This window comes from Nyctibius grandis, chromosome 7, assembly GCF_013368605.1.
Source record: "Nyctibius grandis isolate bNycGra1 chromosome 7, bNycGra1.pri, whole genome shotgun sequence".
Lineage (NCBI taxonomy): Eukaryota > Metazoa > Chordata > Aves > Nyctibiiformes > Nyctibiidae > Nyctibius > Nyctibius grandis.
Genome location: NC_090664.1, coordinates 59,832,378 through 59,853,160, shown reverse-complemented (window position 1 = coordinate 59,853,160; position 20,783 = coordinate 59,832,378). Strand labels below are relative to the sequence as shown.

Here is a 20,783-nt window from a genome sequence, read left to right as displayed (position 1 = left end):
TTTTCATGCAGAATAGTTAGCCTGGGGCACTAACTGACATAGGACTTGCCAAGAGACATTGAAGATGTAGAAAGGGGTCAGCTAGGTAAGGAGCATCCAGTTTTCTTGACCTTGCGAGCCACACCGCAAAATCATTACATGTCAACGGCCACAAGACACATACCACCATATACTTCAGAGGATGGCAGAGAGAAGTACCAGATAGTCCACAGAAAAGTTATGGCAGCAGATGTCTCGCATGTTCCACCACACTGCCTCGGGCCCTAGCTGGTCTATGCATACCACTGGATCCCAGGGAGACCTAGTGATGGCATTCTTGGCAGTCTCCACTGGTTTGCTTCCTTCCAAAGATACATCTGGACTACCAAGCACAAAAATGGCACCAGAATTACTTACAAACCATATACAGATATCCTCGAACTAGACACTTTCATTCATACAAGAATACCCAGAGCTGTAATGTTAAGTATTAAGAGAACAATGAGTAAGCTTGTAAAGAACAAAGCCCACAGAACAAAAGCCAGGCTCTACTGGGAGCTAACAGGATCCTTCTGTGAGGGGCAGCTTATCGCCTAGCATTAACCTTGAGGGATTTGAAAGACCATTCTAGAGAAGTGACTAGGTATTGTTAGACTATTTTTTTCTGACCACAAATAAGCACCATGAAATATCAATAATGTCCCCAATTTGCTGACACAAATTAAACAGTAAATGTAGCTAAAAGTGAAGGTACCTTTACAGAGAGGGTTAGTAACTAATCAGACAACATTCAACAGTGTAACTCAGCATATGGAAATTAATACGAAGTCACCTCAATTGAACTGGAGTGCAGGACAGAACTGTTGGATCAAGCCATCTTATTAAGATGGGTCCATTCAAAGTGTGTGTTTAAAGGCAAGGAACAGTCTAAGAACAAAGAATGAAAAACATCCCCCTAAAGGGGGAGATCATGTCTTGAAAAGCGGAAAATCTGACAAGGAAGTAGGGACCACAGTGGGAAAACAACTCAAACTGAGTTACCTGTGCCACACCGCAGCAACGAGAGCCAAAGGAACCCTTGGATTTATGAAGAGGAGGAAGCAAGGATAGTAGGATGATCTTCTCTATATACTTCAATCACTAGAGAAGCCCATGTTGGAACACTGAATAAAGTAGTGCCGAGTACAATCTAGAAGTCTGAAAAATGTTGTCCACGAAATATTTAAATAATGCAACATGTTTAACGAACTAAACAAAGTTGACAGATGAACATGATGATGATGTTTAAGTACATTCAATGTAAGAACAAGCATTCACAAAATCCCAAGTGATAAAAAGCTTTTCAAATAAATAGAAAAAGAGACAGAACAAGAGCCAGTGGACAAAAGCTGACATGAAACAAACTGTGCCACACATCCAGGCAGCATCCCTGTATTCTTCCCAGGATGCCTGCCCCTGGTTCCACTGCCTGCACATTTCCTTCTTACGCTGTAGTTTGACCAGCAGGTCCTTACTGAGCCATGCTGGTCTCCTGCCTTCCTTGCCCAGTTGCTTACACATGGGAATTGAGAGCTCTTTCACTCTAAGAAAAATGTCCTTACAGAGCTGCCAGCTCTGTTCAGCCTCTTTGCCCCTAAGGGCACTTTTCCAGGTGGTCCCATCCATTAATTCCTTACACAATGCACCAGTTTTTCAAATTTTTCCAAATTCAGCTCCAGTTGTGCCTTAGCTTTCCTGATCCCCTCCCTACACTCCTGGGCAGTATCCCTATATTCTTCCCAGGATTCGTGTTCCTTCCACTGCCTGTGCATTTCCCTCTTGTGTTTCAGTTTGATCAGGAGGTCCTTACTCAGCCATGCTGGTTTCCCACCTTCCTCACCTGATTTCTTGAACATGGGAATCGATAGTTCTTGTGCCTTAAGAAAAATGTCTTTAAATAGCTGCCAGCTCAATGTCCAAATGGAGAGCAGTATCAAGTGGTGTCCCTCAGGGGTGATATTGGGACCAGTACTGTTCTATATCTTTATTAATGACATAGATAGAGGGATTGAGTGCACCCTCAGCATGTTTGCAGATGACACCCATCTCAGTGGTGCAGCTGATGGGCTGGAGGGAAGGGATGCCATCCAGAGGGACCCTGGCAGGCTGGAGGAGTGGGCCCATGGGAACCTCATGAAGTTCAAGAAGGCCAAGTGCAAGGTCCTGCACCTGGGTCAGGGCAATCACCAGTACCAGCACAGGCTGGGGGATGAACTGATTGACAGCAGCTCTGCGGAGAAGGACTTGGGGATATTGGTAGATGAAAAATTACATATGACCCGGAAACATGCGCTCACAGCCCAAAGCCAACCGTGTCCTGGGCTGCATCCCCAGCAGCGTGGCCAGCAGGTCAAGGGAGGGGATTCTTCCTTTCTGCTCTGCTCTCCTGAGACCCCACCTGGATCCAGCTCTGGGGTCCACAGTACAAGAAAGACATGGACCTGTTAGAGCAGGTCCAGAGGAGGCCATGAAAATTATCTGAGGGCTGTAACACCCTCCTGTGAAGAAAAGATGACAGAGTTGGGGTGGTTCAGCCTGCAGAAGAGAAGGCTCTGGGGAGACCTCATTGCGGCCTTTCGATACATGAAGGGGGCTGATAAGAAAGCTGGAGAGAGGCTTTCTACCAAGGCCTGTAGTGACAGGTCAAGGGGCAGCAGTTTTAAACTGAAAGAGGATGGGTTTAGATTGGACATAAGGAAGGCATTTTTTACGAGGAGGGTGGTGAGACACTGGAAGAGGACTAGATGATCTTTGAAGGTCCCTTCCAACCCAAACCATTCCATCAGTCTATGAACCACGCACTGAACGTGCTTTGTACTTCCTCCTGGAACTACTCATATTGGCCACTGTCCACACAGAGTCTGATCAGCGTACCAGCCAGCTCAGTTACTATGTGGTTATCCCTTTGATCTCAAAGAAAAAGCAAGAATAAAACCCCTTAAGTAACCTTGCAGTATGTCCTTTCTCTACCATAGAAATGGAAAGCTTTAAAAAATTATCTACCAGTAACATTTTAAAATCATTCCTCGCTCACATAACAGCTGCAAACACAGCTCTTGCTCTCCATCTAGACATCACCTTTTAACTGTAAATTCTGCAGTTGCCATGAATCATACTTATTTTGTCAAGGGAAAATGACTGGTTTAAATCTTTAAAAATCATGAATTTATAAATTTTGAATGTTATGCCTTGTTAGGCCTTGCAGCTTCACCAAATGAAGTCCAATTTCTTTCACATCATCAAAAGCACATTTGCAAATCAAAGGCCACGTGCTTATCAAAAGTTAAGTTTACATGATTTCCCACTTCAGTGCAATGGCTGTGCCTATAAATGTAAAAATACATGATTGGAAAATTGTATTTTCTTCTCTGCAGTTTAGGATCTTGAAAGGAGCTGAACTGCCTTTAAACAAATTATTTTTAAAAGTCATTCACAGGCAGAGAAAAAGTGTGCCAAATTTCAGGGTAAAAAGTAAAAGATAGTGTTGGTTAGACTCTGAAACTGACATTCTCGGAGCAGGCAAATTCTTCAGCCTAGCCAAGGGCTTCATTTAAGCCATGGTGATAGTTACATTCAAAGAGAAATGCTTCTACCCCTGGCTTTGGACAACACCACAGACAAACACAGACACCATCGTTATAATGAGAGTACAAAACAGTAAAGGTTACCGGACTATCGAAGGCCGTAAAGGCAAGGACAGGAAGTTTGTCTCTCAAACACTGGAACCGATGAATAGAGAGTTTTTAAAAAAACAGGAGGAAGATCAGAACAACCTTCCATAAAATTCATGGGACCCTTGTCCAGCACTGAGGTGCCAATGCTATCAATATATCCACGTCCAAGAATGGCCATACCACTGCTACCTTCATGTTCACTCAGTGAATATCAGAAACAAGGGCATCTCAGGCTGTCAATTCACAACAATCAGACGTACCTCACTTGATGACCTCTGAGTAACATTTCCTGAACAAGACCTACTAGCCACCGTCTACGTTATGAAAGCACTTTGGAGAACACAGCAATAATTCTGTGAGCTAGAAGGAAAAGCATGCAAGTTGTAGTTATTTGCTTGTTTCTATGCACTTCAGACACTTCTGTATAAATGAAAAACCTGGATAACTCCCATGGTATAATACCAGAACCCTTCGTCCTTACGTTTTAATAAAGAACCATTCAATTCCCCCAACAGCACCTTTCCAGAAAAGCTAAGTTCCTGGAATGCTATTCAATTTAAGGGGAGACCAGCAAATTCCAGGTGTTAGCCCAAGCACTCTGTTTGGAAACCACTGTGGCAACACTGCACTGGAAGAGGAGTGAGCTCCAAGTGATGAAGAGTACTGAAGGTTAAAGTTAACACCTTACCTTTCTTCAAAAAGCTAAAGGAGTTTTAATACACAAGCTCGTCTGATTCCAGTGAGGGTTGTGGACTCTGCAGGAATATACATTAGCAGGTATATTCCACATTAACATCAATGGGTTCTTAACAGGTTAGTCAGCACAGAGAACGTGGCACGTGATAGTTACAGGAACAGAAAGAAACGGAATGGGGTGTCCGAACTGAAAAGGGAAGAAACTTTTGTAGATGTCAACCAGAAAAAGCCTTTTGCCACATTTGCTGCCTGGCATTCAGTGGTCATCTTGAACCCAACACCTTCCATAAGTGCAAACACAAGTGAAAAATCACAAAAGCGTTCGCTGCTTAGCAGGTTATTATTCTCATTGCCTTTACTTCCAACTTCGTTTGCAGTCGCCCCCTTTGTGTCTGGTCTCTCCCTCTGCCAAACAGCTCTCATCCATACGTCAGTCTTCTATCATCTGGAACCTGAATGAGGAGAACTACCAAACTGCCTTTCTAAAAGACATACCCTTACTCAGCAACAGCTGCGAGCTGGGTACAGGTACCCACTACCCTTAGGAACACGCCGAAGTGAATGGTCCTATAGTCCTCCCTGGACTCAGAATCCAACAGAACGTTCAACTGAACAGAAAAGGACAGAACAGTGATGGAAAACATAATCACAGAAAAGTCAGTCACAGAAAACTGGAACAACTCCTTCCAATGAAGATAACACTGAAACAGCAGACCTAAGAATTTGGGAATTTGCTAACATTGTTTACTCCAAACTGCTGACTCCATAATTAGATGACTGCAAAAACTTGAAAGGTAGGTGGAAGAAAAAATGATTCAGCATTTGCCTCGTTTTCCTATTCCTTTTCCTCATATCCATTACTAGTCAGAGACAGGATACTTTGGTCAAACTCAGCGCAACACAGTTCTTAAATTCACATAAGCTATGACTGGTAGACTAGTACTGGTATCTCTCTGTAACAGACTTTCCCTCACTCACCCAGAAGCGAAAAGCCAGAGGCAGGAGCCACTGGGCAAAGTTCATAACTGTGCTGCAGCAGGCTAAGCAATATGGTTGTTAAAGGGCCAAATCAGATGACAATAACAAGCTTAATGTGTCTTAAAATAATAAAATAAAAAGTTATAACCTAGGCTACTTATTTCCAACGCAAAATAGAATGCATTTTTCTACCAGACAATTTACGCTACAGGTGAAGTGACCTGTGCAGGCTGTGAAAGGTGAAAAGGCTGATCCAGCTGTGGGAAAAACAAAGTCCCTTACAGGCATGCTGCGTGCTGACTGGGAAAAAGGACAGATGGGTACAGGTGGGTATTCATCAGTGGAAGCAACAAGAAAAATGGAACTAATGGTAGAAAATAAAGACCTGAGTGGCAGAGTTGAGTACCTTACCACGGAGATGACCAATGCATATCCAACTACAGCAGGTGCTGGAGAAGTCCACCACCTGGGAAGAGCTAACCATGCTAATTTAAACCTGCTGTGAGAAGCATGGTAACCCTACAAATCAACAACCACCTGACAAGAACCAATCACATTTACTTGCAGCTAATGGAGTAATGAATTGCCACAAAGAACACCTGCTACTCCTCCTCCTCCTCTTCATTCTTTCCTCTATTAGGCCTGCTCTTAGCAACTGCATTCTCTTAACGTTATTTGCTCTAAGACAGTCTACTCTGCCTAATCAGCACCCTCCCTGACAGCATGAGCAGAAGCTATCACAGTAGTTGGCAAGTAAAAGGACCAGCTTAGGTCAATAGAAGCAAGCAGGCAGTTCAGGATTTATTTCACAAAAAAACATTTCCCATACGTCCAAAGGCAAACATTTCCCCGTCCCAATACAAGTCACAGACACATTCTTCCCACCTAGAACAGGTCATTTTTCAAAGGGCTAAAACATACCTGTACCAGACTAGGTAGCTGATGAACGCCTGGAGTCACATGTGTATAGACCAAGAGGAAGCAGGAAACTCATCCAACAGGATGGGGCAGGAGACCAGATATTATGTCATGATGAATTAGCAGCAGATATCCTCGTTGGTCTGAAGCAGGAACAGCTCTAAGGCAGCAGGCCCACGATGCATTTGGAGCCAGCTCTGAAAAGAGAAAGTACATACTAAGTGAGAGGGAAGTAATATACAATATAAATAAGATTTCCTAGAACAGCACCACCCCATGTGACACTTCATAAGCAGCACAACTGAAAAAAAAGAGGGAAAAAGCAAGAAAAAAAAAGATGCAACAGAGTGATTAGTGACTCCTCTGCAGACAACTGCACACAGATCCATGTCCGTGTTGCCAAGACTACTTTTGCTGAGGCACTAGGCCATCCTCACAGGCTGCTCAGCTTACAGACGGGAGCCAGCTCGTATTTGGGGAGCCTGGAGAAAGCATGAAGCACACCGCTTGCCTGTAACCTGTCCACACGTTGAGGCATGCTCTAATGAGAACCACAGGGCGGTTCAGATCGGAAAGGACCCCTGGAATTTGCCTGGCCTAACCAAGAAGCACGAGCACCTTCTTACACAGATGTTCTCAGTTATGTTTCTGCCATCAGACACCTCTGGTAACCCTTGGGAAAGCAGGCCCGTTCAGGAACCAGCCAAGTCAGCCTGCTTTCACTCTTAAAAAAATCAAATCCTTAAAGGCGATCAGAACACTCCAGCATTTCAGCAGGCATTGGTAGCTGCCCTGGTAGGATGGTGAGGGCGTTGCAGACTGGCAGAACTAATGATCCCCCAGATTTATGGAATGGTCAGGTAGCTTCAGTGTCTGCATATTCACAGTAGGTCCCAGAGGAGATGAGCCAGGGCAAGAAGAAGGGAGCTGCTCCTTGGGAAGAGCTGAGCCAGCTGCACCTGGGCATACAAAGCATTGCTGCTTCTGACAGCTCTCTGCTGTAGTTGATGAAGAAAAGCAGCATTGCAGCAGAACAGATGTGAACACCAGCACTCACGGCATTCACGGGTGTAAGCTCACACCTAGCCATGCAGTTAGAAGCAACTGCTCAAAGAATGGATAGGCAAAAAAGGGAAATACGAGCATCACAGTGCTGGTGAGCGCAAGAGCAGACAACTCCATCAGGGACAGGAACAGGGCCCTAGGTCCAGTACAGTCAAAAGAAGGGAAGAACAAAGGGCAGAACAAAGATCACGGTGAATTCTGCTAAAATAGAGCTGAAGTCAAGGAAGGATAGAGTCCGGGAAAGCAGAGGCTGAAGCAGAACACAGCAATGGAGGCGGTGCAAGTGAGAAGGGCTGGGCCAGGAGAGCGCATGAGGTACAGAAAGGAACATCACTGCAGCACTGTGGAGAAGGAGCCAACCAAAGGCTGACAGTGGTGGGAATCTCACCCTCACGCTGCCTTAGGGGTAAGGCCAGGCCGGGAGTTTCTTCCTCACGGAGGGCAGGGGATTCGGCCAGGGAAGATGGGCTGGGTTCTCGTGGTGGTGTCGCCTTGGTAGACAGTAGGTTGTTGATTGCTCCTGAGGCAGCACCAAGGAACTGGTTGTTTTCAGAAGCTGCAGGACTCCCCTGGACGGGCAGTAGTATGAAGCCAGTGTCTCCAAGAAGGGCAGTGCGGACAGCACTAGGCAAGGACACTGCACAAACGCACCCCCGGATCACGCTAACTGGTGAATGACCTTGCCTTCTCCTCAGGCCCCCATTTAATTTCTGCCTCAATCTTTCCCAGCAGCAACTTGCACACAGGGTCCCTCCACAAGCTGATAGAGGAAACGGAGGAGAGTTCAGGCCCCAGGGAAGAGGAGGGAGGGAAGGAGCAGCAATCTTCAGCAGCAAGCTCGTGGCACCGAAGTGAGATGGTTTGCCCGTGTGAGAAGTCAGGAAGATCTTCTGGAAGGCCACGCAGAGCATTAGTCTCCTACAGATACAGATCAGTGTCCTGAGAGGGTATCTGGGGCTGTGCATCTCCCTCTGAAAACAGAGCTGAGGGGCAGCTCGGAGACAGCGAGACAAACAGCATCTTTCGAGAGAATCTCCTGCACGAAGGCCGGTTGCTCCTGGAGCACTGGAGCCAGCTGTCCGTCGCGGGACAGCACTGGGGTCTGGAGTGTCTCCAGGGACACGGTGTTAAGAGAAGGACCACACCAGGGCAGGCGGGGCAATTCCAGACGAGTGCTGGTGTCTCCCCCGAAGGAAGTCAGTCCCTGCTGCGGGAAAGCCTACCGAGGGGGCTTGCAGCCCGCACCGGGGAGTGGTCAGTGCGCACCGGGCTGGCCCTCTCTGCCGGCCTCTCCAAGCCAGCCGGGTCCCCGCCACGCAGCAGCCACCGCAGCTCGGGGGCACGCACTGGGGCAACCGGCGGGGCCAGGCGGGCGGCTGCGCTGGGGCAACCGGCGGGGCCAGGCGGGCGGCTGCACCGGCGCAGCGCCGAGCGCGACGGGGAGCGCGGAGAGCGGCGCGGCCGTTACCGGGGTGCTCCAGCCCCCGGCTCCGCGGGCGGGGGCGCGGCCAGGCGGCGCACGGGCGGCGCGGGGCCCGCTGCCCGCACTCCGCCAGCCTCCCGGTGGGGCGCGCCCCGCAGGCAGCGCCAGAGCCCGCGGTCCGTGCCCGGCCCGGGGATGCCGCTGGCGGGGTCAGCGCCCCGGCGGAGGTGTCCCGCAGCCAGGGCTCCCGCAGGTGCCCGGGGCAGAGCCACGGCACGGGCCGCCGCGGGGTCGGGCCGGACGGCAGCCCGGGGCGGGGGCGGGCGGACCCGGGGCAAGGCTCACCGTCCCGTCCATGCTGCTCCCGCCGCGCCGCTCTCCCGCCCGCACCGGGGCCGCCGTCCCAGCGCGGGGCGCCTGCGCGGCGCTGCAGCGAGCGCGCAGGGACCGTCTGCAAAGTGCGCGGCGCCGGGCGCCCGCGCGGGAGCGGCAGCGCGGGGCCGGGCTGCCCGCAGCGCCCTGGCCGCCAGGGAGCGGGTCCCGGTGCGGGAGCGACCGCTCCGCCGGCCCAGCCGCGCTCCGACCCCCGCGTTCAGGGCCGCTTCGGCGACGGGGAGGGCAGTGTAGCCGCGGTCCCTGCCCCCGCTCCCCAGCCCTGCGGGGGCGGCGCGGCGCGGAGCTCCTCCCGCGGACGGGCGGGGGCAGCGCCCGCACCTTTCCAGCCCCTCGGGCCACCGCGGCCCCTGAGCAGCGCTCTCGCCCGCCGGCGGCCTCCGCGGCAGTCTCGGGAGAGGGTCGGACGGGCTGGGGGGCCGCCGCCACAGCCCGTTCCCGCCGCCACGGCTCCGAGCCCCCCGCACCGCCCTCACCGCCACAGCGCCCCTCACCTGCCACAGCCCCGCACCGCCACAGCCCCGCACCACCACAGCGCTCTGACTCACCGCCGGAGCCCCCCGCGCCACCCCAGCGCCCCTCGCCCCCCCCGAGCACTCCTCACTACCGCAGCCCCCAACCCGCCGCCGCAGCCCCTCACCGCCACAGCGCCCCCCCGCGGCCGCAGCCCCTCACTCACCAGCGCCCCCTGCCGCCACAGCCCCGCGCGCACCGCGCCGCCGCCGCCCGGCCCGGCAGCGGCAGCACCGGCCCCGGCGGCAGCGCCGCTCTGCCCAGCCCTGGCGGGGCCGGTCCCGGCGCGGCGGCGGTGGCGCGGGAGGGCGCATTCGGAGAGCGCTGTCGCCCGGTGCCGCGCGGGGGTGGCACCGGCTGCCGCGGGGCGGGGGCTGCGGCGGCGCCGAGGGGGGTCGGTGGTGTGAACAGCAACAACCCGCGTACCGGGGGTGGCACTTCGGGTTGAGAACTGGCCTGGACCAAGGGTCATTACCCTACATTTGCATACTTCTTTGCACGCCCTTCTTTTAAGGAGCTGGCAGCTCCCGGGGGGACGAGGACACCGGGTTTGGGGGACCGTGGATCCGTGGTCCTGTGCCAGTTGTAATGGGAAAAGAAAAGGAAAATTATTTCGTGACTATGCAGTGGCAGATCTTTATGAGGTGGACTTTCAAAGAATAATTTGAAGCAGCACTGAAAAGAGTCTGACTTAAGTTGAAGTAGCGCTGAAACGACAAGGGATGAGGAGGGGAGTTTGTACAGGGTGAGCACTGAAAGACAATAATTGAGTGATGCTCCAAGGACCTGAGAAAGGGGTGAAAGGAAACAACTCAGTTTAAAAGGAGAATCAGATGAGCAAAAGGCAAGCAATTCTGCCAACTCCAAGTGTTCAAAAGGGTGTTAAGTTGTCTTCATTTAGCCCACACCCGCGGCTAAACAATAGCAGTTTTTCTCTCACCCAATGTCCCTTCCCCAAATGAGGAAGGGAATTGGGAGGAGGGAGACTTGTAGGTTGAAGTTAACCAGATTTAATGAAATGAAGAAATCAATATAAATGACAACAGATAAAATTATACTTATCCACAGATCACTGGTAAGTTGCTCCAGCAATGACAATGAGGAAGAGAGAAAAGGGAGGAGAGGCAAGGAGAGCACAAACAACCCCCCCTCTTCCCAGCAAACCCTCCCTTTTATAGTGAGCTTGATGTCAATGATACAGAACACACCTGGGCCAGCCGGGGTCAGCTGTCCCGGATTTAACTGCTGAGGGCCTTGATCACCATGGCTGGCCACAAACTGGAACCAAATCCCAATGAAAGCAGGACAAAGTCTAAAAGCTGAAATAAAATGTGTTACTTTTTCAAGCTTTTTGCTACAGCTGTTTGCACTAGAAAGACACTTGTAAAGGGAAAATGTGTTTTTGTGCTACACCTTGCTTTTGCTGGTGAAACGTGCACCTGTCGATGAGATTATACCATCCTCTGTATCTGGTCATCTGGTCTGACCAACAGCAACTCCAAAATTTCTCTGTGGAACAGCTGAGACCATCTGCAGGTGATTGGCTTGCGCTCTCCAGAGCACTAGCAACTGGCTGTGAACCACTTCGGAGTGAGAAAATCCAGCGTCCTGTCAGCTGGGACCGAGGTAAGTGCCACCGTCCTGGGGACCACACAGACACAGCTCAACTGCTTGGCACTGCCAAGGGAGGAGAGGGGCAACCACCCCATGCAGGCTGCCCAGGTGAGACAGGCTGCACTTCCCCCTCCCTGGGAGAGTCACATCATTTATAGTCCCGTCTTGGAGAAGATTGATGGACATCGTGATCAGATACAATATCTGAGTTCACAGCATCTGTACTTTTATTTTTTTAAAAAATATCCCTTTTAGTTAGGGATAGAGTGGCAGCTCCTTTATAGGCGAGAATGTGGTGAGTCTACTTTCACCTCTTTCCTGAAGTCAAAAATGCAGCTGGGACAAAAGCTTCCCGTGTTTGTAACATTTCCTGTACATTTCTCTCTGGGATCAGCAAAGACTATTCCAACAGGATACCTAAGCCTGTCTAGGACATCAACGGAGCAAGCTACCCTACCACAATCGAAGACAAGGCAGAAAAATATCCAAGGACATAGAGCCCAAAGAAATTGAAGTACCCACAAAAGTACAGGCACCTGCAGTGTGGCAGGGTAAGCTCAGCTGGAGGCACAACAGACACCTAACAAGGGTATGCATTTCCTCAGTTTTACAAGGCCAAAGATGACAATCATGGTAATTTGTCTTCCTGGCCAATCCATCCATGGCCACATTGCAGTCCATGAATTCTGTATCATGATCCTCAGACAGTTTCTCATTTCTGGCTGAATTAAAGTGTGTCCTTGAAAAAGACCTAGTCCTTTTTTGCAGTTAAGGACACAAAAATGGTGGTACAGAGTCGAATCGTAAGTACTCCTGACCCATTTACCCTGTTCCTGGCTGTGGCCAACACCGAATGCCTAGAAAAGATCATAAAAACGGGGTCGACAAACAGGGATACCCCCCTGACTGCTCTCCTAGCTCAGTGATTTGTGATTCAGAGACCTGCTGTGATAGAGGTGTTGGCTTTGTGTTTAATAGCCTTTGATGGATTTCTCTTTTGCAACTTTCATCCACAGTCATGAAATTTAAGGCCACAAAGGACCATTAATTCTGCTCATATGACAAGTAATTTCACATGGGCCTCCAATGATCTTTGCTACACAAACCAAGTAAACTGTGACATCCTGGAAAAGCTTCCACTCTGTAATTTCACTGGCTGATCACTTTCATCACAAAGCATATGCCTATTTTCAGCTGGAACTATCTGTTGCAGTTCAAAGCTGTTAGGTTTGGTGTTGCTGCTGTTGTGCCTTACCCCTAGACAATTAAAAACCTCTTTGGTATCCAGCATTTTTACTCAGTAAATGTACTTGTGCACCCTAATCAGACCACCTCACAACCTTCTAAGTAATTAGAGTTCATAGAATCACAGACTGGTTTGGGCTGGAAGGGACCTCATCCAGTCCAACCCCCCTGCCATGGGCAGGGACATCTTCAACTAGACCAGGTTGCTCAGAGCCCCATCCAACCTGGCCTTGAATGTTTCCAGGGATGGGGCAACCCATGCCAGCATTTCACCACTCTCAGTGTAAAAAATGTCTTATGCCCAGTCTGAATCTACCCTCTTTTAGTTTAAAACCATTAACACCAGTTTAAAGCCATTACCCTTTGTGCTATCACTACAGGAGTTCTGAATCTCTCATTGTAAAATATTTCTTCCAATCTTCAGATACATTTTGTGAACCTCTTGTACATTCTTTTTTTTTTCCTCTCTGTTCACTTCAAGCCTTAAAAAAAGGGCTATGCCCCAGGGGCCTTATTGCTGTCTCTTACAACAGCAGCGCCTGTTTTCCCCAGATCTGTCCAGCTGTACAGATCTGTTATAGCATGGCTTAATCTCAAACTGTGAACTTTACAGGGCTGGGATAGCTCTGTATTTTAGTGTCTAAAATAGTGGATCCGAGTCAAATTAAGCTGCTCATGCATTAATACAGACAATTTCTTTCCAGAATTACCTTTTTTTTTTTTGATACAGTCCTGTTTGGAGGAGTGACACGCCTTCATTTCCCCAAGCACGTAAGTGTGTACTTGGCTGCTTTAAGACAAAATCTGCACCGTGCTGCACAAACCCCTTGCCCGTAGGACCACCTCAGCCAGCTCATAGACTCACAGACTGGTTTGGGTGGGAGGGGACCTCAAAGCCCATCCAGTTCCAACCCCCTGCCACAGGCAGGGACACCTTCCACCAGCCCAGGCTGCTCCCAGCCCCATCCAACCTGCCCTTGAACACTGCCAGGGAGGGGGCAGCCACAGCTTCTCTGGGCAACCTGGGCCAGGGTCTCACCACCCTCACAGCAAAGAATTTCTTCCTCACATCTCATCTCAATCTCCCCTCTTGCAGTTTAAAACCGTTCCCCCTCGTCCTGTCACTACTTGCCCTTGTAAAAAGCCCCTCTCCAGCTTTCCTGTAGCCCCTTCAGGTACTGGAAGGCTGCTATGAGGTCTCCCCGGAGCCTTCTCTTCTTCATGGTAACAGAAGAGCCCATGGGCAGCTCCCAGTCCATACCAGCAATGATGCCACCTGCATGGCCATGCCTGCTGCTAAAAGTGAGGCAGGAAATTCTCACGCAAACACCCTTTCTGCCTGACGGTTGAAATGACGAGCCGTTTCCTTGTAATCCTGTAACAGCTCTAACAGCCAAAATGGGAGAACCGACTGCACGGATGGCATCCGCGTGCCATAGAGGCCCGTTCAGTGCTACACCACTTGGGGTTCCCCGCCTCTGAAGGATGTAAGGTTATCTATACTATTCTCGCTTTATAGTGTTAACTCTCATACATCATATTTTAAATGATACCTTACACCGTCTGAGTGCCCTTCCTACTGGGATCGTTAACGGTTCAGCACCTCCTCGTGTAAAACATCCACTCGTAACAAGAAAAGGTTTCCCAGTCAGCTTCTCTTGTTCCCACTCTTTGAAGGTTTGCTTAGCAACAAACACGCTTGCCAGTAAGACATTCAGCAGAGATCTGACTTCTTCCCGTGTAAATGCAGTCAAGACATCTCTTACTTTTTAAATAAAAAACTGGGATTTCTATCCAACTTGAAGCAATGTTCCAGACTTTGAATACTTCTTTTGAAGCTTTTCCAATCTGTCAGCATCTCTTTTGATGCTGACACCAGACCTCTACCTCACACTCCCCATGAGTGTAGCAAACACAGTCTCTTTCCTTAAACAGTGCTTACGCAGCCACCAGTGGGGTTAGTCACACTGAAATTCACAAGTTCACATCAGGGCTTTGGCCTCTTGTTTCCAGGATACTGGCTGGAAAGAAGAACTGGAAAGCTGAAAGCTTTGCAGTAAAGATTGGTGGTGTCCTGGTGGATAACAAGTTAAACACAAGCCAGCAGCGTTCTCTTGGAGCAAAGAAGGGCAACAGCACCTTGAGCTGCATCAGGAGGAGCGCTGCCAGCCGGCCAAGGGCAGAGACCCATCTCTGCTCAGCACTGGTGAGGCACGTCTGGAGCGCTGTGTCCAGCTCTGGGCTCCCCAGTACAAGACAGACATGGACATACTGGAGTGTGTCCAGCGAAGGGCTGTGAAGCTGGTTAAGTGACTGGAGTGTCTGTGCTAACAGGTGAGGCTGTGAGAGCCGGGAGGGTTTAGCCCGGAGAACAGGCTCAGCACAGCTCTTACCCATGTGTGTAAGTCATTGATGGGGCAGCGTAAGAAAGGCAGGAGACAGACGCTTCTCAGTGGTGTCCAGTGACATGACAAGAGGCAGTGGGCACAAACTGGAATGCAAGAAACTCCATTTAAACATGAGAAAGGACTTTTTAACTGTAAAAGTTACTACACACTGGAAGATTGCCGGGAGAGCTGGTGGAGTCTCCATCCCTGGAGATACTTAAAATGCAACTGGACACAGTCCTGAGCAACCTGCTCCAGCTGACCCTTCTGCAGGGTGGGGCTGCACTGGACCAACTCCAGAGGTCCCTTCTCTGTGATACAGAATAGGGAAATCTAAAACATGACCTGTTTGCTTAATTTCTAGAAAAATGATTTTGCAGTTACCTGTCTTAGACATAAGTACATCTTATATTTGAATCATTATGTGTAACAGACCTGTCCTCGTTTTTTCCCACCTGGTTAACCTTTGTTATCTGCAGACTTTTACCAACACTTTTTTCCCCTCAAATAATCAAATATAATGAGTGACATTTGGCCAAAAACCTGTTCCTGTAGGAGCACACTAAAAACCCATACCTGGCTGTTAAAAGACAGCTTTTCATCCATTTAATAGATCACATTAATGAAAACATGGACACCAGCTGGGAACAACAGCCCTTGAGAATAAGCAAGCAGTCGCCTGCTTCCACCAAGATGTATGTGGCAAGCAGGTGGATACACCTGATGGAAACCAGGTCCCAAAACTGTGTCAAGTTGTGTAAAGCCAGGAGCACAATCAATAAGTATGGTGTACCTGAGGAATTTTCTGTCCCTTAGAACAGCTGCACGGGCTCACCAGTTTAATAGGTGCAGGACTTACCACATAATCCAACTGCAGCCGAATAGTTAAACCTGCTAGCCCTGCCCCTGCCCATCTGTGAGAGGAAGCACATACCTGTTATTGTCAGGGATTATACTCTGCTCAATCTGCAGAACTGAGAGGTAGTTGTTGGGGACCTTCAGACAGTTCCTGGTTGCTCTCTAGGTCGTACAGCAACCGTGTGTCACGCCACGGTGCTCAGCACAACTGAAGGAAGCTTGGTGATGTCAAAGGGGATTTTCTGTTCCTTCACCTTCCCAGATTACACGAGTGTTCTGTAGTTGTGGAGCCAAGCATAGCGAAGTGAAAGCGCATGGAACAGCTCTGTGCAGCAGCAAACTAGACAAGCTGTGTTTGTGCCTCCTTGAAAAATGAATGTATGAAGACACAAATGCAAAGAAGGGTGCAACAACTGCACTGAGAGCAGCACAGTCGAGGTAACTTTGTCTCAGTACATAGGTCATATTCACTCTCTGCACTGCTCAGCAGAATGGCGTGGTTTAAAGGTCGCCTCTACAGCTTGTTTTACATCCCTCATCCCAGAGCTATGAAGTTTACAAGTAACCACATGAGTCTGCCTGGAAAGAAACTTTTACTTATTTAAAAAACAAACAAAAAACCAAAACCCCCACAGAAACAGCCTCTCTCCGTAGCCCATGCCTGTGCCTCGGAGCAGGGCTGGGAAAGTCTCCCTCCTCCCTTGACCTCACATGCCCTTCACCCATGGCAAGGCTGGGAAGGGGATGGAAAGTGCCAAGTGTTAAGGTGCTGAGAAGCTCCTGATGTTTCTAGTCTCTCAAGTGCTGTTGGCCTGTTCCTGCTCGAAGAGGGCCATGGCTAAATGCGAGCGGGACGCGAGTCCTTCCAAGTTACTAAGCACACAGCGGTGGTACAACTCCTCACTAAGCCGAGGGTTGCAGCTCCTCAGTGCGTATTTCTGCACTAACCCTGGCTCCACAGCCCGGAACAGGTGCAGACCAGAGTAGTGGAGGAAGACATCAAATACCTCCATGTTCTCCAGCACCTCATCTCGGTCTAGGATATCGGCTGCTAGCTTGGTGCGTGCCGTCATGTAGTCAGAGTTGTAAAAGCAGGCCTCTGCAAAGGAGTGTCTGTCGAAATGCCCGTCCCGCAGGAAGTCAGTGCTGGAGGAAGCAGTCTGCTCACCACGGTACACCAGCGCGGGGTTGAACTCTTGGAAGTGCACTGGGAAGAAGACCTGCCAATTGCTGATAGTATTCATGCGGCAGCGGTTCAGGAACTCCATGTTGATTTCTGTCCAGACGCTGGCCAAGAAGAACAGTGTATCCACAGGGTGCTTCTTCGAGACTATATCCATGAGCTTCACTTGCGAGGGCACCTCAGTCTTAACACTAATCCACGGGATTTTAACTTCTGCGTAGCGCTTCTCCAGCTCTCCTACCATGGCTTTGACTCCAGCAAAGACATCCACCTGACTGACTCGCTGGGCATCATAGGGGTGGTAGATGAAAAGCAAAGTCAGCAAGGCATTATCGTGTGTGTCCAGTGTGTTCATAGCAAACATATCCAGGAAGTTTGCCACAAAATCCAGGTCCTGCACTGTCAAGGGAAGCACCAGTTGCACCCGTGTGGCCTCTGTCACATACGGCATAGGAATAATTTCCACCTTACTTAAGGGCCGCACCAAACTCACTCGTTTGGCCAGAACATGACTGTGGCCCTTCTGGGTCACTGCCTCCAGCAGCAGGTCCAGCGTGTATTCCATGCCCCGCGTGGGGTCAAAGCGCCGATAGCCATTCAGCAACTGCCGCTTGCTGAAGCGGAGCAGAGGCTGGTAGCGACTGTTAAGCTGCTCAAGTGCGGACTCGATGATTTCACTGACATCTGCTTTGCTGGCTCCAGAGAGCTCACACTTGGGGGAGCCATCAGGACAGGAGAAGAGGTGCTGCTCAGTGAAGTAGTCCCAGCCGATTACCTCAAAACGTGACTTTGGAAGAAATGGGGCATTAATGCCCACAGGCCACGTCAAGCCTGCCTCGCCTGCAGGGGTCAACGATGTCAGGTTCCTGATCTGCATCTGTGCAAAGAGAGAACGCACACTGATCCCTCCTACTGTCTCAAAGAGGTCCAGTCTCCCACCCAGGCCTGCCTCACCACCTAGAACTGTATCTTGGTAGTGTCACACCAGCAGTTTGGGGTAACACGGTGTCAGAAGCGCTACTTCTGAGACGCAGGACTGTCTCCTGTGTCTGCCTGGCGGTCACCTACAAACAGCAGCAATAATCTTCCTTCGCTGTGTTGAAAGAAAACGAAACCCGTTTGGTCAAGGAGTTTTTGCAGATATCCCTCACCACGTACCTGGAGGTCCTGGATCTCCTGGTAGGCTCTGTCCAGCTGGATCCTGCTGAAGCGCTTGTGCAGCCGGTACATCAGGGTCATGTCGGAAACAGGGTGCACAGCAAGAGCTGCTTGGAACTCCTCTTCTTCCTCCTTCTCCGGCTCGGTATTTTTGGCCAGTTCGTAGGTGTGATAATGCTGGCCCTGAAGCGGACAAGAGCCAGAAAGACTGGCATGGAACTCGTGTTCACAGAGAAGCCTTCCCTCACCCCAGACACGTGTTTGCCCCTCTTTCCATGCTGACTGCAGCACCCAGAGACGAAAATAGAAGAGTTGTTGTCCCCCCCGCCACTACACGCCCACTTGCTTCTTGGTACCAATGTGCCCTTTATCCAGCCTCCAAAAACCTGTGGATCAGCATCTCACAGAATCACAGAATGGTTAAGGGTTGGAAGGGGCCTCTAGAGATCATCTAGTTCAACCCCCTGCCAAAGCAGGGTCACCCAGAGCATGTTGCACAGGAACGCGTCCAGGAGGGTTTGAATATCTCCAGAGAAGGAGCCTCCCCACCCTCCCTGGGCAGCCTGTGCCAGGGCTCTGCCACCCTCACAGCAAAGAAGTTTTTCCTCATATTCAGATAGAACTTCCCATGTTTCAGCTTGTGCCCGTTGCCCCTTGTCCTGTCACTGGGCACCACTGAGAAGAGTCTGGTCCCCTCTCCTTGACACCCACCCCTAAGGTATTTGTAAGTGTTGATAACATCCCCTCTCAGTCTTCTCTTCTCCAGGCTGAACAGACCCAGCTCTCTCAGCCTCTCCTCATAAGAAAGGTGCTCCAGTCCTCTGATCATCTTTGTAGCCCTTCGCTGTACTCTCCAGTAATTCCTTATCTTTCTTGAACTGGGAGGCTAAAAATTAAATACTGTATGGGCTCTCTCCCCCAACATCTCAGCTTTGATTATGGGCCTCTCCCCAGTGCTGCCACACCACACAGCCCGTTCTTCCTCTAACTCACAGCAGAGGCTCACAAAAAGCCCCTTTGCTACACAGCAGGGAACTAGTGAGAGCACAGGCTCTGTCAGGCTTGGCCAGCTTAAAACCTGGAGAAGTGAGGTAGTACCTGGAGCTGGGAAACACAAGTGACGCCAAGGAAATCGATGATGCAACGTCCCAGCCACTCATCTGGCCGCACGCTAAGGATCTCATTGCGACAGCTGTCCAGGTGAGGATGGAGCTTAAGCAGCAGGCTGCGGGAGATCAGGTAGCCAAAGCCACCGTGACAATAGCGGGCCTGCTCATCTCCCCCGATAAACTCCTCTGCTCGCCCCAGGTAGACATCTTGGTTGATACTTAGGTGCGTCACCAGAGCCTTGACCTGTTCAGCCTGGGCATAGGTGTCATCCTGCATGATGTAGAACCAGTCATAGTCAGAACCGAAATGCTGATGGATGTAGTGCACGGTCTCGTACATGAGCCAAATGGGACGCTCATCCCCGTGGGCCACCAGCACCATGCCGTGAGGCACCTTGGCACTGCGCAACCCTGTGAAGTACAGCAGGCGCGGGAAGTGATGGGCTACTGTCTTGTTCACTGCCACTGCCAACGTATTCAGGGTAGCCTTGGAGGTCAGCACAGCCACAAACAGTCTCTCGTGGAATCCCAATTCTGTCTGGATGTAGCGAGTTCTGTAAAGGAAGGACACACCTACATGACAAACAGCTGGATAACAAAAATCAAAGGATTATGGTAACTTGGGATAAGTCTTTATCTGCTGGAGCCTACCAATGGTGAAACAGGTAAGCCTAAAGGTAGAGCCTCCAGAGAAGGCTCACTAGTAAAAATCCCATTTTGTAAAAACACTCACTTCCTTCAAGGAAACATCAATCTCACATCATTTATCCAAGCTAGAAAACTGTGCTAGTGCAAGTAAAAAACAAAACAAAACAAAACCAAACCCAAAAACCCCTGAGCTAAGCACGTGCAAGTCACATACATTATTATTAATTGCTCAAATTTTTCCTGATGAATAGGCTGGCTAAGACAGTTTTGAAGAATAATTTAGCATGTTGTATTAGACACGAGTAATAAAAGAAGAAACATTCTCAATCTTCTTGAGTGTTTTTGTTGTCTTTTTTTTTTAAAATTAACTTCTTAGACACTTCTCTTGGGCCCCTTTCCGGTAACAACCTCAGCCATCGCCTCGTTGCATCACGCTGTTACTACATAAGATATTTCAAACCCCATATTCCCCTCGAACCTGTTAGCTCACTGGAGGATTCAGAACTCAAACGCCATCCACATGCGGTTATTTTCCCTGCAGAAAAGCCTGGCCAAAAGAACAGGTCTTACCTGAGCACTTTTTTGTAAGGCTTGTTGGGGTCTCTGTAGTACGGGACGATCCTAGGCCTGAAGTCCTCATGGCCCGGGCCCGGCCCTCCGCCCGCCGCCTCCGGAGGCGCTCCGCCGGCGAAGGGCCCGGGGCCCGCCGCCCCCCGGCACTGGTCCTCCCCTGCGCTCTGGCTCCAGGAGGCGCGCAGCAGGCTCAGGCTGCAGCCGAGAGAGAGGCCCAGGACGAGCGGCAGCACGGGCCGCAGCGCGGCCAGCAGCGCAGCCAGGCGCATGGCGGCGCGGGGCCCGGCGGGGCGACCTCCAGCCGCAGGGCGGCCGCAGGCCCACTAGGCG

The 20,783-nt window shown here is 50.3% G+C and overlaps 1 protein-coding gene across 1 annotated transcript; it reads right to left on the bottom strand.

The window, feature by feature from the left end:
• Positions 1–16,356: 16,356 nt before the first annotated feature.
• Positions 16,357–20,757, bottom strand: CHPF2 (chondroitin polymerizing factor 2). Its single transcript, XM_068405472.1, has 4 exons — positions 20,451–20,757; positions 19,222–19,786; positions 18,124–18,306; positions 16,357–17,842 (listed from the first exon to the last, which is right to left on the bottom strand). Exons 1-4 carry the CDS (start codon positions 20,720–20,722, stop codon positions 16,580–16,582), a joined length of 2,283 nt encoding a protein of 760 aa, XP_068261573.1. The 5' UTR covers positions 20,723–20,757; the 3' UTR covers positions 16,357–16,579.
• Between the last annotated feature and the right edge of the window lie 26 nt (positions 20,758–20,783).

Excerpts from the sequence above, each read along its gene's own strand:
- CHPF2 (XM_068405472.1), bottom strand. The coding sequence starts at position 20,722 with ATGCGCCTGGCTGCGCTGCTGGCCGCGCTGCGGCCCGTGCTGCCGCTC. Across the intron at positions 18,307-19,221 it reads CTTGTGTTTCCCAGCTCCAG|GGCCAGCATTATCACACCTA; the intron begins GTACTACCTCAC and ends TGTCCGCTTCAG. Across the intron at positions 17,843-18,123 it reads AGGAGATCCAGGACCTCCAG|ATGCAGATCAGGAACCTGAC; the intron begins GTACGTGGTGAG and ends CTCTTTGCACAG.